General features: G+C 43.4%; 1 protein-coding gene across 6 annotated transcripts in view; it reads left to right on the forward strand.

Moving 5' to 3' along the window:
- Window positions 1-21,952, forward strand: part of LOC118290181 (1-phosphatidylinositol 4,5-bisphosphate phosphodiesterase beta-1) — a 150,840-nt gene that overhangs the window by 35,631 nt on the left and 93,257 nt on the right. For 2 of the 6 annotated variants that reach the window (XR_004786359.2, XM_035617641.2), the window contains exon 1: window positions 18,579-18,963. The exons of 2 other annotated variants lie outside the window; for them this stretch is intronic. Coding sequence is in view for 3 of the 4 variants with exons in the window: in XM_035617641.2 (XP_035473534.1) it covers window positions 18,865-18,963 (99 nt within the window). In the remaining variant the exon portion in view is untranslated. Of the gene's footprint in view, window positions 1-18,578; window positions 18,964-21,952 lie in introns of those variants that run through there. 2 more of the 6 variants (XM_035617638.2, XM_035617639.2) reach the window with 2 other exon arrangements.

Genomic DNA, 21,952 nt, shown 5'->3' on the forward strand with positions numbered 1-21,952 from the left:
TAAACACCCCTGTTATGATGTCTATCTCACATCCGACAGTGATTTATCTCTTATTATTTGGCCTCTCTGTCAAGGGCAAGGGACAAGGAAAAAGACCAGTCGTCCCTTTTATGCATGGATCGTTGAGGAACACTAGGCCTCTTGTCAGTGTGTCGGATTTTGCTCCAGAATGAAAACGTTCTATTTTCCTAACCTGGTTAAGTAATCACATTACCTAAGACTCCATAAAGTGGAACAAACAGTAGCATATAACCCCGGGTTCTTTTTATGTGCCTTGAGTGACAGATTGGCTTTCATCAAAGAGCCAAGCAAAGAAGTTATATAGTCATTTTGCTATGCTAAGAATACTAAATCGATCCTCATATGTAGAACATCTGGTGAAAAGCAATTTCCACCCAAGTGTTTTAGTATTTCCTCCTAATTAATTTCACATGTACATGACAAGAGTGAGCGGCCTCCCAGAACCAAGGCACAAAAGCCAGCTTTGTTTCACCATTAGAAAAAGTCATCTGTGGTTCCCGGTCGAAAACTTACCGGTGCTTTGACACTTGGAATCAGTGCTGAAAGCAGCATTTTGTGGAGAAAAGTAACATCTCACGCCTCAGCGGCTAAAGGGAGCTAAGGATTTACGTTTACATTAGGTCAATTGTCGACTTGTGGAGCAAGCAGAGCATGTCAGGCGGAGTTGCGTGGAACAGGCAAAGGTGAAAGAGAGAGAGAGAGAGAGCAGGCACAGAGCTCGCTTAGGAATGAGTGAAAAGTGAGCGCTTAGCCTCCAATCCATGCCATAATGAAGAGTGTACGTTGAGAAATGCAGAGTGTTGGAGGCAGCTGTTGGATGTGTGCGTGAAATACTTGACATTGACCTAATTGACTCACAGCACTTTAGAGTAAGTATAATGTGAAGGCAGTGGAGGGGGGGAATCCTTGTTAAAATCTAGACCTCACTTTTCAGTTGATCTTCCTCATATTCCTCCGATCTATCTGGAGAATTTGCCACCATAACAGCACATCTTGATGACGATCTTGAAGTAGATTAACCATTAATATCATTGCGTACATTACATTGCAGCCGTCTGAGATACAGGCGTCTCAGTTGTTGAAAGGTGACGGTGGGCCTGCTGTGAGACACAACACTTCTTGTTATTACTTGTACAGATGACAAGTCAAAAGAGCTGCGAGAACATTGGCGTCGCCGTCGACAGATGAAAAGTTGGCTTGATCAGATTAATCATCCAAGTGCGAGATATGAGCATACCGCAAAATTGTTTTTACACAATCTTGATGCTGCTTAATTCGAGACCTCTGTTTGGATAGGGCGTCTGGGACCCACCTGGATGAATGTAACTTTTGTTTGTCAAAACCACATATTTCTCACCCGAAGGTCTCCTCTTTACAACGGGTTTCCCCCCGGAGAGTCTGCTTTTCATCTCCACAAGCTCTTCATCTTGAGAGGAGACGTGATGCATGGCCACAGAAGAAATAACTGTCCAGAGGTAGCCTGTAGGTCTTGTCTGTACATAAGCGAACAAGAATGGGCGGTATTTACCCACACAGATGCAGAGGTGAGATACAAGCAGGTGTTTACAAGAATGTTTGAAGTTGAAGGGAGATGGTGTGTTGCGATAAGAGCCCTGAGGAAGACGGACACTGTAGGTGTTTCTGCTGACACAGAATGAAAAGTCCTTATCCCTCCTTATCTTTTCATTTCTTCTTCCCATCTGCTTTGTGTTTTTATAGCTAAGCTTGACTTTCAACTCAATTTGGCATCGAGAGGCATGACATATTGCCATTCCAAACATATTCTTGCTTTGCCTTTTTACACTACCAGTGACAGCAGAATAGCTGCTGTTTGGCTCCTCGAAAAGAATCCATCACGATAACCTCCGGGTCAGTAGCTGTGTTTCTGTTTGCCGAATAAAGTTTGGAAAACAGAACTTCTTGTTGTGAAGTTCAGCGGCTGCACCCACTGCTGCACTGGCCGCAGCGAAGAAGTCATCCTTTCTTTTGCTGCTTCAAAGCATTTTTTCCTGGGTGGCAGAGTCGCAGGCTCTTTGTGGCATAGCTTATTTGTCAGAGGGTTTGGAGAGTGACTTGTTTCACTCTGTTCTCTGAAAAAGGCCTGTGCGTGAGTGCCTAAGCAGTCTTAAGTTACAGCTATGATCCCCAGTATTACAACCCGATGACTGACAGGAAAAATGGGGTTAGCTCTTTTGCAGGGCTCTAACAAAAACAGCAATAAGAAGGAGAGGGAAACAACAGATTAGACTACTGATCTCAATCTGCTCTCCTTTGGTTATTGGGAAATAATAGCTCTGAAAAGGAAGTTATTTGAAAGGGCCTTTAATCAATTCTCCTTTGACGAGTACGCGACATGAAAGGCTGTAGTGAGAGGGAGAGAGAGCGCGAGCGTGCTCCTATAGCTCTGAACGGTTTGGTGTGGGGGAAGTACGGGAGAGATGGGCTCTAATTTGTGTGCTCATGGTGTCCAGGCATCTCCAAAGCACTTGATCACCACCACAGCAGCTAGGCCTTGATGCCATGTGTGAGTGTAAATGGTTCCAAGGCTCCCTGGTGGTAAAATCACATTGCCAAAATGACCACCATCTCTAAATGAAACACTACCCCCTTTTTTAAAAGGTCCCATTCAAAACCCAGTGGTTTTTTTAAAGGCACATAAGGTAGCAATTTCCCTCAAATCTGGCGTGGCCCAATAACTGTTGAAGTAACTGACACTTTGTCAGGACGAATAAAAATATATTCTTTAACAATATGTAAAATGTATTAGCTAGAACTTTGACTTAAACATGGTATTTGGTATTGTTATAACTGTACAAATGTGTGTAACCTCAGGAGTTGTACTTTAACACATTCTTGCCATCATTTTATTCTTCACCTTTTTTGTTGTATTGTTATGCCCAGAGAAGAAAAAGGTCTGTGTACTGAGTGAGTGAGTGAGTACTTTGTTCATTCCGAGGCATGCACAAATCTGTTTTAAGTTCAAGCGAGGAGGAACCCTTTAATTTAAAACCTTAAAAATGAAGTCATTCATTCCCTGCTAAACTGCACTGTGACCCGTAAGGTTAGGTAAACAAACGTCCCTTGCATTACTGTCAAAAAGACCCAGCCCCTCACTCTGCAGTGATGCAAACTCCTGCTATCCTGTTACAGTTGCATGAGTGGAAGCTGGAGGGATGGCAGAAGGGAAGGGAGTAAATGTATTCATGTGTGCTTTTTTTTGATGACAGAGCGAGGGAAAGTCAGTACCTGAGGCTGTTCTCAGGAAAGTGTCCTACAAGGAAAAAGTGCTGTCTTGTTCCAAAGCAGAAAACTGAGGAAGGGAGGACAGGCCACAATGCGCTGAGCCCAGCAGGCCTGCTCAGATCTATTACGAGCTCCCCAGCTCCAGCACAGGCTGGAATGTGAGGAATCCTACTGGGCTGGGGTTCTGGTGCAGGGGTCCAAACCTCACATTGCTGCTCACACTCATTTTCCTCCTCTTTTTTATACTGTATTTGGATAGGTGATTGTAATGTAGCAGGAATGTAGAGTAACAGTTCTGGGGATAGCTGCTAACAAAACAGAGTCTTTACTTGTAATGTGAACAAAAGATATTATGTGATACATCCCAAAAGGTAGAAAATATGGATTTGTAAGAGAATAGAGTGCAGTAAATCAACCAAAGCGTCTTTTAAAATAAAGATGTATGAACAACAGAAGGTGCTTTGGCATGAATAAGAATTATACCTTGGATATCCCTAATTTGACACAAGTTGCCTCTCAGTCTGTCAGAGGACAAGAGATGGAAGAGACAGAGAGACAGAAGATGAGAAAAAGAGGGGGAGAGAGAGTACTGGGTGCTGACTGAGGGCAGTAATGACTGCCAATGGAATGCCTACACCCATAATCCTCTGTCACTGCTGACAGATCCTCTTGACCTCTGAACTCCTGATGTAAGGAAGGAAAAGAAAGGAAGTCACAACTTAATAAAATTACCTAGTGGTTAGCGCTTGTTTTGGTATGGCAGTTGTCTTTAGATGGTGGACGGTTTTACGCAAATAATATGTCTCGGTGACAATCTCTCAACGTAGATAAAGTTTAACATCCTTCTGTTTTGGATATGCCCTTTGATTGTTGCTCTGCGAATGTGTGCACTCCAACGCGCAAGGTCAAAGGGCAAGGGTTTTGCAACAATAGCAGTGATTGAGTGTGAATACTGAGATACACAGAGCTAATATTTCACATATTCACGCCACATGAAAACATAATAAAAAACAGATATTACAAATGGCCACACTAATGCTTGTGTGCGTGTGTGCGTATGTGTGTGCGCATGTGTGCGTGTGTGTGTGTGTGTGTTGGAAGCACACTGCGATCTATATTTCAGCAGGCGGCTTGGTCTGAAGACATGGGCCAAAGCTGTCAAAAGTTTGTCATCGATTCTCTCTGCCTTGTCATCAGTCTTATCTGATGGCGCAGTACTTCTCGCTCCATGTTCTACTCCCTCACAGCTAATGGAAACACAGACTCCCTGTGCTCACAAATTCAAGGGAGGGCCTCCAGAGGGCCTCTTTAACAATTTGTGGGTTTCTGTATAGGAGCTGTATTTTTATAAATTATTTCCCTGTGCTCTCGCCACCAACTGTAAGTCATATAAATATTACTTTTTTTGCATGTTAATAATTTTAAAAGGTACTTTGACCAAAAAAAGGGATTTATGCTGTCAGTATATTTAAGTCAAAGTGCATTGCAGGATAGATACAAGTTTCTGCAATTTTTTGGGAAACTTTTTAGATTCCAAATTAGTATTCTAGTCACAATTTACTTGTTCAATTCTACGACACTAGCTTTGCATTACTCTGTTTTGGCATGTTTCATATGAAAATAGTGCTAAAAAGCATTAAAAATGAACCTAATAAACAACCCCACATGTAGGAACATTTCACATATCTGCAATGGATGGTGATGTCTTTATTGTTTTTTTATGTTCATCCTACAGATCTTACGAGACTATAGGATAATACTCCTGTGCACCTTCCTGTGTGTAAGCATGTCATCATCATGTTTCTGGCCCTACTCTCTTCCTCCTCTTAAGTCTGCTGCACTGACAGTTTGCTTGACAAACATGCAATCACCATAGTTAGAGACAGCCCCTTTAGTTAGGGTAGCGCAGTGTGAATTATGGTTGAGATGGAAACCTTTGAATTATGGGTAAGCCCTGAAGTGCCTCTTGTCCAGGGAAAGATGAAGAGGAGGAGGGATCTTTGCAGACTTGTGCTACAGAGGAGTGCTGACAGAGATCTGGCTCTGCAAACTGCAGCAGAACCAGAACAACAAGAGGCTAACCCAAACACGGACCAGTAGAACTGGAGAAACCCAGCCTGGGCAGGGTCAGACAGTGCATCTCACCGCAGAACAGTGAGAGAGGTTTGACGGCGCATAACCTCTCACCAGTCAATCTGCCACTTGCTACAGCCAGCTCTGAGAACACACGCTTGGAAAACAGCTTTGCAGGCATTCCTGCCTAATTGTACATTTGTCCTCTTTCAAAGGGAAGAAGTGTTAGGCCAGATACAAAGAATCTTGGGATAGGCGATAGGGCCAGCATCCTTCTCTAGCCTCCTGAGGGCTATTTAAAGGTACAGTAGGCTGTATTTTCCGCCGCACAGTGAGGCACCCACCCTTCCGCCTGGCTCCATATTGGAACCAGATGCTGTTGGATGCGAGGCCCCACTAATTTAAGTGGACAGGGCAGATGGAAGTGACTCGCCCTGCATGCATACCACCCCCTGTTGGCTTTCATGTGATGAAAAATGTCTGCAGTATGGCGGGGGAGGTCCACTCTGTAATACGCACATGTATCATACACACACACACACACACACACACACACACACACACACACACACACGCACACACATTATTACAGCATGAATACACATTGACATACATACATCTTGCACATTAGTAAGTACACAAACACATACAAAAGCACTCTGATATGTTTTATTTTTTAGTTAAAGAAAAAGGGATTATGCAACTTGAAATAGCAGTGTAAATTTGACATTAATCTTTGACATTAGAATCAGATTTTTAAAGTTATTCATTATCCTGACTACCTTCCAGTTCCTAACAACAGTTATATTTGTCTAGCCCATGCAGAGGTAGAGTATTGAATAACAACAAGCGGCAAACTTGTACCAGAGTAATGGGCCATTCATTTTCTTGTCAGTATTTAATTTCCCATTAATGGTAGATTACTTCTCAGTTGTCGTTGATATCTTGTTCTCTGGCTTTACATGCTAAAGTGTATACCTCCTCAGTATTGAACTTAAGAGTGGCGGCTCCCAAATTAGTGGCCTCGCTTGTAGTTAAAACTTTTTGATGTGATTGCTGTAAAAGTGCCACATTGCTATGAATTATAGAAGAAGCAAAGTGTTCACTTCCTATTTTTTGAGTTTACTTAGCACATTAACAGTACTCCTTTATAAGTGCTTTGGTAATGGGGGAGTTGTTTTAATTTGAGTTTCAGAAGAAGCTCACTCTGATTTCTTGATTTCATATCCACCATGGCCTTACAAGCATCATACCTCTCCCTAGGTGCTCTACACCTGAGAGAGGGGATTTCTAATAATCATTACATGAATTGCAGTTTCATGGCGCAGGAAGCAACAGCCAGCCCAACTGGCTGGGGTGGTAGGACAGAAGCTTGAAGAGCAGCTGCTTCTGTCTGGCGTTGCTTTGAAGCGTTGGAGTCGACCAAGTCACTCCTCATGAGGTGAGGTTCTCAACCTAGGAAAAAGTCCAAGAAACAGATTTTTTGGGCAGTTTATTCAAATGGACAAGCCTTAGAGTTAGCTGAGATGAAGGATTTGCTTCTTATTCTGCAGCTGAGCAGAGGAGCTGTTTCCAGGGTCGATAGCTCACAGGTAAGAACCCCTACCCCACATGTATGGGATGAGGATGTGCTCTATAGCAGACAGGGAGCGGGTTCAGGAGCAGGCTCAGACACTGACCCAGCCTTGATTAAACCAGTGGTCCAAATGGCAATGAGGCTCCAACAACAAGCACTCCAGCTGGTGCATTCTTTAGGCAGGTCCCCTAGCAGGTTACTTTTTCTGGGCAGCCCTCTGAGATAAATTCCAAATCTCTTTTTCACAACACAACTGAAGGTAAGGGGCTTGGCTTCCATGAAAAATGCCAGCAGTTAAAGACTGGCCAAGATGCCAGCTGTGGGATCCTCTCTTGCCTTCTGCATTAGGTTACCTGATGAAGTCTTGAGACCTGATGCTTGCTGTGCCAGGCTCAGTGTCACATAACATCATCTTTTTTTTTACTACTATAATAATAACTGTTTTTCTTATATTATATTATTTCTGCCACAGTCCCTGCAATCCTCTTGCAAGGAAGATCCCATTCAGAGCCTCAATGTGACACATCCTTGCAGGCATTTGCCCTGATGCCCTGGGACTTTGGAGGACTTATTTCGATGCTTAACTTGACTTCCCACCAGGTATGTTTTGCTCATTCCCCAGTGCTGGAGCCAGGCTGGAGGATCATTTACACTCTCTCTTTAGTGATAGGGGAGCATTTTGGCCCAGTGGCATACCAGGCTGTAAGGCACGGAAAACTGGCAAAAAGCCTTTTTTAGGCTGTTGAGTATGTTGACATCAGCATATACCTGTGGGGGCCATAGAAAAGGGCATGTCCAATCTAAACAGAGGCTTCCAGGTTGTTTGCTGAGGTGATTGAGGAGGCATACAGGTCAAGAGAACTGCCCTTGCTTCTTAACATCAGGGGCCACTCCACCAGGAGTGTCTGCACTTCCTGGGCAGTGCAATGAGGGGTAACTCTAAGTGAGATTTGCACTGAGGCCTCCTGGGCTACATCATGCACCTTTACCCATTTTTACAGCCACTGCTTTCCATGAAGTGGTGACAGTTTATCAGGCACCTTTAGGCTGTTACTAGTAAGGGGTATTCCTCGTGACAATGTTAGTAATAGTCATTCAGTGTTAATTACTGACTGTGGTGGTCAGAAAGAATGAATCAAAGTGATAGTTATGTATGTAACCATGGTTTAAAAATGTAACTATGGTTTAAAATGAACTTAGAATTTTGGCAAGAAGATTCTATAGGTATACCATGATGGTGTCATGGGCTTATATATGCTACATCCTTCCGTCATCCACGGACGCATGAATCGCGTGTGCAAGACAATATTAAGAACTGCTGGCGGCCATCTAGAATTCATAGAACCTTAGTAATGTATCTAAAGTTAATGTAAAAAAAAAAAATCTGCACTCTGAGTTTTGACAATATCAGAAAATATGTGATGTGGTTAGCAAGTATGATACTAGTTGTTTGGCAGATTTCTCCTTCGTATTTATATTAAATTCCATTCAAAATTCGAGTTGTCCAGAAAATGTGGTGCTAGCCTCAATAGAAAACAACAACCACTAACTTTCTTAGAAAATTATTTATGTTCAAAACATTGAATGAGAGCTGAGGACTCCCATCTCAGCCGTGTATTGTGCTGAATATAACTGTCTGCAAACTCTTATCACCTGGTAGGAAGACACTGATGTGTGGCTAAGCCTGTAACCCTATACCACCATAAATTACAACAGCACCTAGCAACCATAAGACCTATTGTATTGTCCCTCGCTGTGGGTAAGTGTGTGCGTCTGCGTTTGTGTGTGCATGTAGTGTGAATGCATGTGTATATGTATGTGTATGCCTGCATAAGAAATTGCCTTTCATAGTGTGTCCTTTGTCTGTTGAGGTGACAGGTAATTGAGTTTAAGAGGATGAAGGAATTATGGCTGGGAAGCAATTTGAAACGTTGCAATGCTTTACAGCCAAACCCTCACTGGTGGTTAATTGCGTGTGAGACACAGCTGCATGCAGTCCCTTTGCTGAGTCCAACCTGCTGTGAAATGAAAATGTAATACTCATATCTTAAAGTACAGATTTGATGTAACAAGCAAATTAGCCGTATTTTTATCACACAAGCCTTTCTCAAGGTTCTCATAGAATAGAAAAAATGGGATTTAAAGGTCTTCTGCTCTTTACTGCTTTGATCTTAAGATAACTATTGCATATGCATTTAGGTGACCAATCATGTGTCTTTGTACCAACAGTCATTTACACACACACACACACACACACACACACACACACACACACACACACACACACACACACCTGTTTTTTCATCCCTTGGGATCATCTGACGAATGTACACTGTGAAGAAAAAAGTTGAGATTGGACAGGAAATTTCCTCTTTGATAGCGTATGTTTGTTTAGCTGGACTCGGTTGACTTGTGTTGACCTATCTCCTCAAGCTCAGCTGTCCGCAGCCAAAGCCCTGCCTTGCACCCACAGCCATCCACCGACAAAACAAAATTTACTATGCTGCTTTACAGCACTGAATACATAAATGAAAACACAATCCAAACTGTTGATTCTCTATGGTATTTAGAGGGATTGTTTGCATATCATTTAATACCCCGAAAAACATGACTCAAACTTCTTTGATTGTGTAGTTTTGGTTACTTAAAGTGGTTTCTACTGTCTCATCAAATGCCTTAAACAACATTATATAGCATTTTTGGTTAACTAACCAAAGGTGCTCTCAAGTACTGTTAAAGCAACATTATACTTGAGGTTGGTCTCCTTGTATTTTACCTAAATCCAGTGTGGTATGACTACTTTTTTCAAAGGTAGTGGCAGGGTTCATCAGGTTTTGAAAATACATCAGATTAACCTGTCTCAGATTAATGCCCTGTTGGTGTTGTTGATCCTGGCTTTGTGAGATTTTGGCCATTGCATGACCTTTGGGGTGCATGGTTTTTGACAATTCGATTCAGTGCACATACGATAAAGGTGTTAGGAATCCCTCTCTAGGTGTACAGTAAATATTCCTGATCTGTGTGGAATTACATTTGATTATATGAACAGGATTTCTGCCCTGGTCCACAGATGATTGTGAGAAATTTCAGTAGGCGACTCGTTCAGAATGGATGTGCTTAGGACCCTGAATACCTCGCTGTTAATAACGAGGGCATCTTTTGACCAAGCAGTCTGAGATGAACACACTCGTGTGCACACACACACACACACGCACACACACACACACATGCACACACACACACGCACGCACACACACACACACACACACACACACACACACACACACACACACACACACACACACACACACACACACACACACACACAACATGCATTAAGGAACACACAAACACAGAGGGGTTAAGGGGATGCCCTGTTATCATGCAGGTGCCCTGTGGCTGTGATTAAGCGATGTTTTCACTATCCCTCTGGTGTCCTCAAGCTTAGCTAGATGTCACAGCTATGGCAGGAATGCTCGAGCAGAGAGGCCAAGAGGGGGTCACAGCTAGGATGTAAACATCAACATTTTCTTTCTTAAAAGGGTTTAGGCACACTTAAAGGGAAAAAGCTCTACAGCACAAAGCCTGATCCCTAACTCTACACCTGGCCTTAGGCACAGACCTATAACCAGCTTACCTCCACCTAATCCTTTATTTAAAACCATTTGTGGGGCACAAAACTGACCTTAGATCAGCATCTTAGTGTGGCCTAAGCTTTGTCAACACTGAGTTGTTGCTGCGTGTAGGGATTGGGAGAAGGGCTTTAGCTACAGATTGCTATCAGAGCAGACAGGAGTTTTACACCCTCTCTGGAACTGTGCCATAGTGGGCCATGGACAATAGACCCTTTGTGCATTGCTGATTGGCAGATCTACTCATAACAAACACACTAAATGGTAAAGTCACAGTGGGAGGCGTAGGGGTATGATAAATCCTGGTTTTCATTAAGACACAATGATGTCTTTTGCTTTGTCTCAAGATGTCAGTTTTGAAATGACAATTGGACATTGTGTAACATGATGATGTTTAGGGGAATACCATATAGGCAAGCAATGACTATGAAAACATGAAATAGCCGGAGAGACATAAAACATGTTTCTCTGCAATTTATTTCTCTCCACTTCTCTCTTCCAGCTGTGTGGAGATGGTTTGAATTAGCCCCACCATCTCCCCAGAGGATAAGCTGTAATGATGCAAATTTAGGGCCTTTCTGACAAGACCTTGACACTTCATATGTTGGTCAACTTCCCGTTCCATGTTAGTTTTACCAAACCATAAATATTGAGTCCATGGGGACTGGTGGAAAGAAGCGTAGAGAAAAGAAAAGAAAAGAAAAAGCGGTAAGAAACAAGAAGATTGGGTTAAATAGTTGGACTCTGTTCTGTTGCAGTGTTACAGACCTGCAGCCCCATCTACTGTTGTGCCACACAATAGAAACCAAAGCTGCTCAGAATCACACAGTTGTCTGGGGTGAGCATGTCTCTTAACCAAAGCAATACCCAGCTGGGAGGGAAGTGGTCAAATGAACGGCGATCAATTTTGGCTGGGTATTTCTTCTTTGTTTGTCATGTGTTGTTATTGTTCAGAACTGCACTGTAAAAATGAGATTTCAGTTGCTCCTTCTCCCTCACTCGCTCAGTCTGTGCCTCCAACATGTGACCGTAGTTATGCTAACACAGCATGAGATGTGAACCATTTTTAGGCTGCGGCCACAGCCATGGCATCTGCAACCCTTCCACTGGCCTCATCTGGAAGTTGCAAAATCTGGATTCATGTGGCAGATGGATATATTTAAGTGAATATTAATTCCAACACAGAAAAGCAGGACTTTTGTTTGCAAACCCGAAACCTGAAATATGATAATGTGATGTATTTCATGACATCTGTAATGATTGCCTAGTTAGTCTCTTTGCTTGTGTGCACAATGATGTAAATAAAACAAACATGACAGCTGCTACCAGAGTATGGCTAACCCACCACCAAAACATAAACACTGAAAGACACAAAATCAGACACAAAAAACCAAACTCCTTCCTCGTCATTACGTCTGTCTGAATTCTAGTCGACGAGGTCCAATTTACCACTGGAACTTGAGTCCATTGAAACTGTGATAGTTACGCCACATCTGCATAGGTGTAAACCAAACAATTACCAGTATTCGTCAGTGGTTTGAAGTAGCGGTGTTTTTCTTCTGTGATACTTTTGACAAGTAGTTAATTAGGTCTTTCTGACAGAGTGAAACTGGCCCAGCTGCAGTCCTGCAGGTGAACGATGTCTTCTGCTTCCTGGCTGTGAATGGGCTCTGTGTGGTCCTAGTTTCTTTACATCATACCAAAAGGTGCGCAGATTGGGAACCTGTCATACATGTTGCCATTTGATATTCAAGAATACTTAGTGGATTGTTGACATTACCAACTGACCTTTTTGTTTTGTTTTTGGTACCCTGTGTGTGTGTGGGTGTCTGATGGCGTGCGTGAAGCTTCTGTGGAGGTATATAGTATCCACAGCTGTGAGGTAACTGTGCCTATAATCTGTCTCACCAGAACTGTGTAACCTGAGTTAGAGTGAGGTCAGGGGTCAGTTATTGAACTTGAATTACACTGGGAGAGGCCTCCCTCGGCCTCTCACCACCCCTCTCAGCCACCCTGTAGGGTTTGTTTGTTTTCTTTCCCAGTCTCTCCCAGAGCTTACCCAGTCCTCTGTAATGAGTATCTAATACACACCCTCAGACATGTTTACACTACATGTAAAAGCACTGGCTTTGTGATCTTACAACACACTCAGACATGTGTGTCAAAGTATATGCCTAGCATGTGTGTGTCCGTGTGTGTGTCCGTGTGTCTTTCCGTGTGTGTATTGTTGTGTGCATGTGTATGTATACATGCATGTCTGTCCCTTTCATTCAAACTCCCACCCTCTATTTTCCTCATTTCTAAAGTCTGTAGCCTGAGGGGAAGAACACCTGCCAGTTTTTTCCCCTCCTCAATCTCAGATAAGACAATAGAAGAAGTAGAGGTGTTCTGTTACAGAAACAGAGCGTGGAATGAGACATATTAAAACCTCCCCTGTCTCGCCCCACAAGGTCGCTGCAACTCTCCAGGTGTGAATAATGTCAAAAAAACAAATTTTTATGTCAGTAGAGCCAGGTTCGGGGAGTAAAAGAGCTTGAGCGTTTTGCTTTAAACTCATAATTTGACCTGGACCACAGGCCCTGGGCCCCCTCTGCAAGCTGTTAAGTTTTTAACATATCGTTTTTCACTGCACATGTTCGGTGTTATGCTAGTTACCAGGAATTTGGACTGAATGGACAATGAAGTTCCTGAACCTTGAGAGAAGGATTATTTTTAATCGTAAGCAGAGGAGAGCCACCGGTGACGTAAAGTTATGGCACAGCGCACTCTGTTGGTGAACTTGTTTCATTGTCCCCATCAGAAGCCTTGGAAGTCCAAGTTCGGCTTTGGTCTTTTTATAGGCAAGAAACCACATCCCTAGTGCCTTTGAAGAGCTCGTATTCACTAAGTGGTAGTTAAGCTTGCCAGTACTTACTCACCATTTTATAAGTATGAGTGGTAGAGCAGCCCTTTGAACTGTACCCATTTAGAATCCTAAGGCTGATGGTCTCATAATACAGAAGTAAATAGACTATACTCACATAATTAGCAGGGATGCCCATGAATTACTGTTGAGTGTTTTCCCTTGCACAGGTGGATAAGGGAAAAATTGTCATAACCGCTTTGGTTCATGGTATTTATGTCGCTGCAGTTGGTACCTAACATACAGTATTAGGATTTTGCACGCACACACACACACACAGACACACACACTCTATATATACATACATCCTAATTTGTATCGTGACACACACTGCCAGCTCAAGATGTCAGTGTGCACCAGAGGCTGTAGACACGTCCTGTGCATTTATGTGTCAGAGGAGAAAACGCAGTGGGCCATGATAGTGTTGGATCCGTCAAACCACACCGGGAAAGTACAAAGAAAGATTTAAGTATTTTCAATTTCAGTCAAATTATTACCATTTGACTGTCTTGTCTTAGTATATATTGTTGAGTAGGCTTGCGTGCCTTCTAGTGTTTCGCTCCAATGCATAAATAAACAAATTAGCCTATTAAATAAATTACATAAGGCATCTGCTATTCCTTTAATATGTATGGGGAAGGGGTATGACACTATTGTAAATTATGAGGACAATGTTTTCAAGGTAACATTAGAGTATGATCTTCATAAAGTTTTCTTGATTTGACTGTTATTTTGTTTACTCTAATTGAGTGGCCAAAAACAGACATTCCTGTCTGATTATTTTAATGTTTTCAAGTCATTCTCTGTTCATTTTTCATCAAATGTGGAATATAATGATATTTGATTACATATATACATAATACTAATGTTTTACCCATATGGTTTCAGTTAAGTGTCTCTTACAGTAACTGAAATACAGTTGAAAGATCCTCATCTTAATAAGTTACGAAATACAACTTCAGTCATACTGTTTTATAAAGTAGCTATATTTTGTTGAAACCTTGTCGAAGCCTGTTCACACCCGATGCACATTGTACAAAGTGCTTCAGATATATTGGTAAGAGGGGAAATCCTGTAATAATTTTCCAGTTTTAAACTAATTTATTCATAAGTGTCGCAGTCTAGTGTGAAAAGCAATAGTAGTAAGTGCACTAGCAAGAAGGATCCAGAAGATGCTGCTAATGTACTGCCTTAATACTGCATGATGCTGTTTGGGTTCATAGTGGGGACAATGCGGGCATCAGCTTTTACAGACCCATTGCCATTCCCAGACGCTTCATATACTGCATTCCTTAACACTCTTGCCCTGTCACATCTGAAAGACCAGATAACTGATCCAAACAAGGATAATTCAAAAATAAAAAAATCCTCTCAGGTGATTTTTGCCATCTGTGGCCTCATTGGCAAAACAGACAATTAGCCCCATTTGAGCCGCTAATGGAGTGCTAGTTTATTTGCGTTTGACAAGGTGATTAATAATGGTATTACGCGATAATACCATTTAAACATCAAGCTAGTCTAAGCACCAAAAGCTCAATGATTCAAGCAACAGCTGGTGCCTGAAGATGAGGAGCGCAGAGTGGCATGCAGGTTTGATATGCACGGCTTTATCCCATAATTCAGCAGAGTTAATAGTATGCTGAATATGTTGCTCTGGAGAGGTCTGGTGTTAATATTGATAATGAAGGCACCGGCAGGCAGTCATTTGTGAACATCTGTTCCTCATCATGTGCATGTAGAACCACTGCTCCTCCTCTCTTGTGGCCGCATATGAGGCAGAATACAAACCTCACTTCCACAACAACGCCAGGATACTGTATAAGGGCCTGACGAGGGGCATAGGGGGTATACGGCAGGTCAGGAAGTGACATATAGGTCAGTGCCGTATGATGGTTATTCAGGTTATGGAGATAACAGCACCATTGACCTCAATGAATATTGAATGCTACAGAGCCCCAGGTTTTTGAATACAAAAAACATGTATAAAATCCTAGTGGTTTACTAACCAGTGCTCTTGAATTATCAACCTTGAACATTAATTAGGAACATGAAACAAACCCTGAGTTCAGGCAATAATTTAGATATCAATGATATCTGACTTATGCCATTTGCAGCTACTAAAGATTAAATTAAGAAAGCCTTTCAAGAGCACAAACTACAAGTCCATATTAATATGTCCCGCCTTTCTGAAAACAATTCTCCTTTACATGTTTGCCTTGATTACCTTGATTGACATATCTAGTAACCGTCTACTAGAGATTCCCAACATTGAATCGACTCTCATCCACAGTAATAATAATGATAATAATAATAATATATTGAATTTATAAGGTGCTTTTCAAGTACCCAAAGCGATTGTTCAAAACAAGAAAAAACAAACAGAAAAGAAGAGTGTAATGGGGGGGCTAGGGGTATGCAGAGGAGAAGAGGTGGGTTTTAAGATGTGAATGAAAAGGTTGTGAGGGAGTTGGAGTCACGGATCTCTTGGGGGAGGGAGTTCCACAGCCTTGGAGCAGCCCTGGAGAAAGCTCTATCCCCAAAGCTGCGGAGGTTGGTTTTGGGGATGGAGAGGAGACCGGCAGAGGTGGATCTGAGGGACCGTGTGGGTTGGTAGGGGGAGAGGAGATCAGTGAGGTGTTGGGGAGCAAGATGGTGGAGGGCTTCAGGAAGTTGTGTTGCATCCAGGTCTTAATTGCTGACAGGCAGGAGTCGATGTGGGAGAGGGCGGGGGTTGTGGGAGGATTTTGGTGTCGTCGGCATAGCAGTGGAAGTGGCGGAGTATGTGACAGGGGGAAGATGTAGGTGATGAAGAGGAGGGGGCCGAGTACGGAGTCTTGGGGAACGCCTTGTGTGACTGTGGATGTAGCAGAGGTGTGATTGTGGAGAGTGATGAAATGTGATCTGTTAGTGAGGTAGAGGGGAGATGGGGAGGAGAGGGACCATGGTATGTGCTGGAGTAGATGCAGGGGGGAGGGATATAGGGGATAATGATTGATTAATTAAGTTGATTTTTTCTGTGAAAAACCGGAGGAACGAGTTGCAGAGATCTGGGGTAAAAGCCCGCAGTATAGCACTAAGCGGACGGACCAAGAAATCGGTCTGTCACATTCACAAACCCTCCTCCTTTAGATGAAGTCAGTGGGTCCTTGTTCGACCAATAAATGTTTTGAAGACCAAAACAGCCTTGAGGAAACTAGGAAGATGTTGCCATCCACACACAGGGCTGAACTACTGAAATGCAACCCACACTCTAAGTAATCTGTGCGGCAATTAGAGAAAAAAAAAGGAAAAAGAGAAACGCTATTGACAATTCAGATAACTTCTTTTTTTAAAGCTCAGTCTCTCTTGGCATGTAGGTAATGGGAAATGTGTAGTCTTGAGTGCTTTTATATACTGACAATCCAATTATGTCTCCTTACTGTGGGCCTTTGCCTTTGAGTGCTTTGGATATCAAAGTCTGAGGCATGGAGGATAACACTGACGCACAGTTTGTGTCCCTACACAACCATTTCCTGTACATTTGTGGTTCTTGCTGAATTACCTGTTTCTACTCTGGAATTATGACTCATCAGAAAATGTCTTTGAATAGGATTTTCTTAATCCTGTGCCGTTTTTCTTTCCCTCTCTCTGTTTCTCTTTCTTTTGCTCTCTCTCTCTTTCTCTCTTTCTCTCTCTCTCTCACACACACACACTCACACACACACACACACCCACACACTTAAATCCCTCTCTCACTAAGCTCCAGTCACTGAGACACTATTTGGGGCCTGGTCCCCAAACTGTCACTGTTAATCAATCATTAATGACAGGAGGCAAACTGAAACAGACTCCTGTTGCGACTGACATGAGAAGTGCCAGTCAGAATTTGACAGGTTTGACTACTCTGACATGTCTGACTGTCAGCACCGGCCAGTCACTAAGCACAGAGACACGCAGAGGGTGCTTGAATAGTCTGCAGTCCCTTTTTGGATATGGCTGAAAATAAACAGTGTGGGTGGTACAAAGCCCAGAGGGGTTCTTTGTTTTATTTAAGAAGGAAGTTCAACTACCAAAAGTCCTTAAGGCAGTGACGCATTCTTGACTCATAGAACTTAAAAATTCATAGAAGTTCAGTCATGAAGAAGTAAAAAAGCCCACAGTCGTGTATGGGCACTGAGACAGAAATCAGTGTGTATTCCAGCTAGATGAGTGTGGACTGATTTCTTAAATTAAAGAAAACACCAGTTACCAGGCCGCTGCCGATCATATATCAATAGCAGCATTTCCATCCTGTGTCCACACTTGGTTTGGAGTCTATCTCAGAGCATCAACTCTGAGAAGGATATCATCATCAGTCCCCAGTCCCTTAGTGTTCTCAATGGTAGTGGAGTGCTTCTGGGTTGAGTGAGAACTGTCATCAAAACACACTTCTTTCTGTCTGTAACTCTCTAAAGAAAAATCAGATGCTCCAATGCACCAAAGGGATTAATAATGATGAGCTCTGAATCAGGAGCAACAGAACATGATGGTAGATCCTTGAAGACGTTTAACCTCTCATCCAAGAGGCTTCTTCAGTTCTGAAACCCAGGTATTTCATCTTGGCGGGGTCAGTACTCATTAGATCTCCAGGCTGTTTGAATGACAGGAGCACAGGCACCTTGAGGAGGTTCTCACAGTTCTTGCATACCCAACTGGAGCTCTGTGAGCGAAGATCCAGGATGTGAATCTGAAAAGTGCAGTTGCTCTTGATTCAACGCCCTTGGATGACTATGACCTGGATGAATGAGAATCTCCACAGACATTAATGATGAGATATTCCTATAGGAGGCTCATCCCAGCCTGGACCAAAAATGTTCGAGAATAACATGGTCGTTTTTGATACCCTAAGAAACTACCTAAGAAAGGAAATATTAGCTTGCAGTATCTTTTTCACAGAACAGTCTGTTGCACATGCAGTAGACCTGGCGTCTCATCTGTTCAAAGCTCGGGGCCATCATACAGCCTGGGACGCACGGAGGCGCTAGATCACTTCAAGCATCGATCCTCTCCCTCCATCGACTTGGACAATTTAAACCAAGACGAGCTACTCATTCAGACCCCCCCCCCCCCCTCTCCCTCCCTCCCTCCCTCTCTCGCCGCGGCTTGTCCTTTTGGCTGCATGTCGCTCAGACGTTCAGTCGGTCAGTCAGTCAGTGGCCCCGGTCTGCTGCGCCTGCGTCCGCCTCCCGCTGCTCTCCAAAGCCGAGACGCGCCACCGCCGCCGACAGTGCGGGCATGACAGACTGGCAGCAGTAGTGGGCTCCCGTCAGCCGGCTTTTCAAACAGATCACCAAGAAACAACAAAAAACCGGGAGAGGAGAGGAGGATAAATACGAGTAGGGGAGAGTGAAGTGACTCATTCCCACCGCTGCCGTGCGTCGAGAAGAACAGATGCGCCAATGGCAGGGGCACAGCCTGGAGTTCACGCGCTGCAGCTCAAGCCGGTGTCCGTGCCCGAGAGCCTGGGAAAGGGCAACAAATTTATGAAATGGGACGATGTAAGTAATGGCGAGGGACTCTGCACGGTCGTTTCTTCGCGTGTCATTTGCATGCACGGACTTCCACTGGAATGTATTATCAAATGTATACGCTGCTCGTGCAACAGTATGTAGTTGACTGACACGGGGGGGTTGCCTGCCGCTGGCAACAACCATAGTGTGCGTGGTTCACATCTACCAATGTACAATAGTCTACATGCTCATTCATACATGTATGTTGCGCGTGAGTGAGTGAATGCGCGCGCGCGCGTGTTACAGTGGGAGAATGTGCTCGTTGAATCAAATGAACGCAGCCCCCCCCCCGCTAAAAACATTTGATCAATTAACAGCAATTAATTAGTGTATCCTGTCTGAACACGCGGCTCGCACACTGTTGCCACCAGGCTCGTCTTTCTCTTCCTCCTGTTCTCATTCTTCCGTGTACCACTGTGGCAGCCTCGCTGTGGTGAAATGACCTTGATTAAAATTGATTGCACTCTGCTGTATGGTGGCCGGCGAACACATAATAGTAGTAGCCCTCTAACAGGCAGCCATGGCTGCACTGCACCTTCTTCCCCCCAACCACATATCAACACATCCCTGTAATAATCCAGTACTGAATGTAAACAGCGGTTGCCCTGAAAATGAAGTTTAAATGGATTGACCTGGATTGTGTTTAGTGATCGTCTTTATCTCATGTTCTGTCAGCTCCCTATATTCCTGGAGGGACTCTCTGTCACATATCTTTTGACATCTTGCCATTCCATCTCATTTGAATAACTGCTTGCATTCCTCTTGTTTCTACTGCATTTACAGTGTGAGCGTTTTGAACATGAGCACGCTCAAGAATACTTTCATCTGCAAAAAAGGCTTTTTTCTGCACTGAAAACGCAGACGTTTTTTGCCCACCTGTGAGTGTGTCTGTTTGTTTGATTGACCCATGGGAACCGGAGAATCAGAGGAGTGTTTATTAATGATCAAATTGTATGTGAATCAAACACGTTGTTCACAGCGGGAAGTCAGGCTTTGGTAATAAACTGCGCTGCTTATATAAGTGGCATTCTGAGATATCGAACAAGCACATGAGCGAAACATTAATATTCACTGAGCTCAGGTTGTTCAAGCACAGCACAGATGGCATGAGGAGCAGTGTTACAGATGTGTGAATGTGGTCAGTGCAGATGGCAGAAAGGAATTTATGCACACTCGCAAACCGACCACTCTGTCAATCATCAATGTTGAGCTTAAACGAGGGGACTGAAGTATTTCCTTAACTTGTAATTACTTATGAGCGCTCACCCCTTCAGCTCTGTGATTGTCATGTTGTGAGAAAGGGGGGGTGCTCGGTGTGTGTGTCTGTTTCCCCTAACAGCCGTGTTTGTGTACTGCAGTTTTTACATGCTGGCCATATCTCTAGAACCAACTGCCCACCAGGCCTTTCCTGCGAAAACACACACCCTCAAACACAGACCGGCACAGATACTTTCTCTGTTTCATTTCCCACACACTCCTTCCTTCCTCTCTCCTCTCCGTGTCATTTCATGGAAAGAATCACAGAGGTATACAGAGACAGACAAAGGGAGAAACGGCTATAATAAATTGTCAGTAATGTGTTGGGGTCCTCTCTAACCGCTCTCAACAAGAAATTGGACAAGCAACAGACACTACCAATATTTGAATGTGTCTGCGTTTTTTATTTTTTTATTTTACCCCAGAGGGTGTTTTTATTTTCCAGCAGCAGCCGTGACCGGAGGCATTGTGTATTTGAGTTGTTCGGCCATCTGTCCGTCCCATTCTTGTGAACAGGGTATCTCAGGAATGCCTCGAGGGCAATTTTTCAGCTGTGGCACAAAGTGTTCACTTGGACTCGAGGAAGAACCAATTCTATTTTGGTAATCCAAGGTCGAAGGTCAAGGTCTTCAGACCTCTCCAAAAATTTTTTCACCATAACTTAAGAATTCATATGCAAATCATGACCCAATTAAACACATTAATCTCAAATAGGATAAGCTGATGACAAATGTATATCCACAATATAAAAGTTTAAAGTCATCGTGACATCTTAATATTCTCCAAAACCACTTTCCTGGCCATTATTCAACGCCATAACTCCAGAACAGAGGGGGAGATTGTGACCATATTTCCTGCAACCAGAGTGGATGGTGGAGGCATAACAAACATGAGGTGGAATCTTTTTTTGTTTTGTCTTAGTGAAAACTACACATATTGTCACTGCTGAATATTCAGTGGAGTACGGTTTTGTTTACTGAGTAAGGTTGACATACCGTACTGCATGAGCAACATCCTCGGGGTTTTCAGGAGCTGAGTGAAGACTTCAGCACACAGTGCTCGGTTGTTGACTGTTGGACGAGAATAGAAGAGCAATCAGAAAACCTCTTGAAATGTTTGCGAAAGCATTACAGTCCCAGACCTCCCCGACCTACCTCACACAGACATGCACATACATACTCTATACCTCTGTTGCTGACAACTGGGGGGGTAGGCAGACATCCATGCACTGAGACCTTTAGTGTTAAAGATCACCGACGGAGACGAACAGGATCGGAAATTTGGGAAAGACGATGCTGAGTCAGCTTGAACAGACCTTTCTGATCTTGCGCTTGTATCAGGCCCTTTTGGTCTGATGTGTGATGAATAAGATATTATCGGGCACCACAGGGGAGCCTAAAATCCCTTCAAAGTTATACAATGTGTCATTAGCATACGGAACAAAAATGTGCTAAGTTCAAAAAAATCTCCTCTCGAACATTCCCCCTCAGGCGATGGATAATGGTACAGACTCTCCTCTGCCCAGGATTGGTTGCGTGATTGCGTTTTCACAAAGTCAGTCACGCATTCCATCTAAATTTAGCAATGGGCAGACCATCACCGCGTAATGTCTTCCCGTTAACGACATATACTCAGAAGTATTCGAAGGACAATAAAGAGCACGGGCATTACCTCCCCAGAGGGAGTAATCCCAGCAAATCATTCTGATGTCTTATCCACA

Source organism: Scophthalmus maximus, chromosome 18 (genome assembly GCF_022379125.1).
Source record: "Scophthalmus maximus strain ysfricsl-2021 chromosome 18, ASM2237912v1, whole genome shotgun sequence".
Lineage (NCBI taxonomy): Eukaryota > Metazoa > Chordata > Actinopteri > Pleuronectiformes > Scophthalmidae > Scophthalmus > Scophthalmus maximus.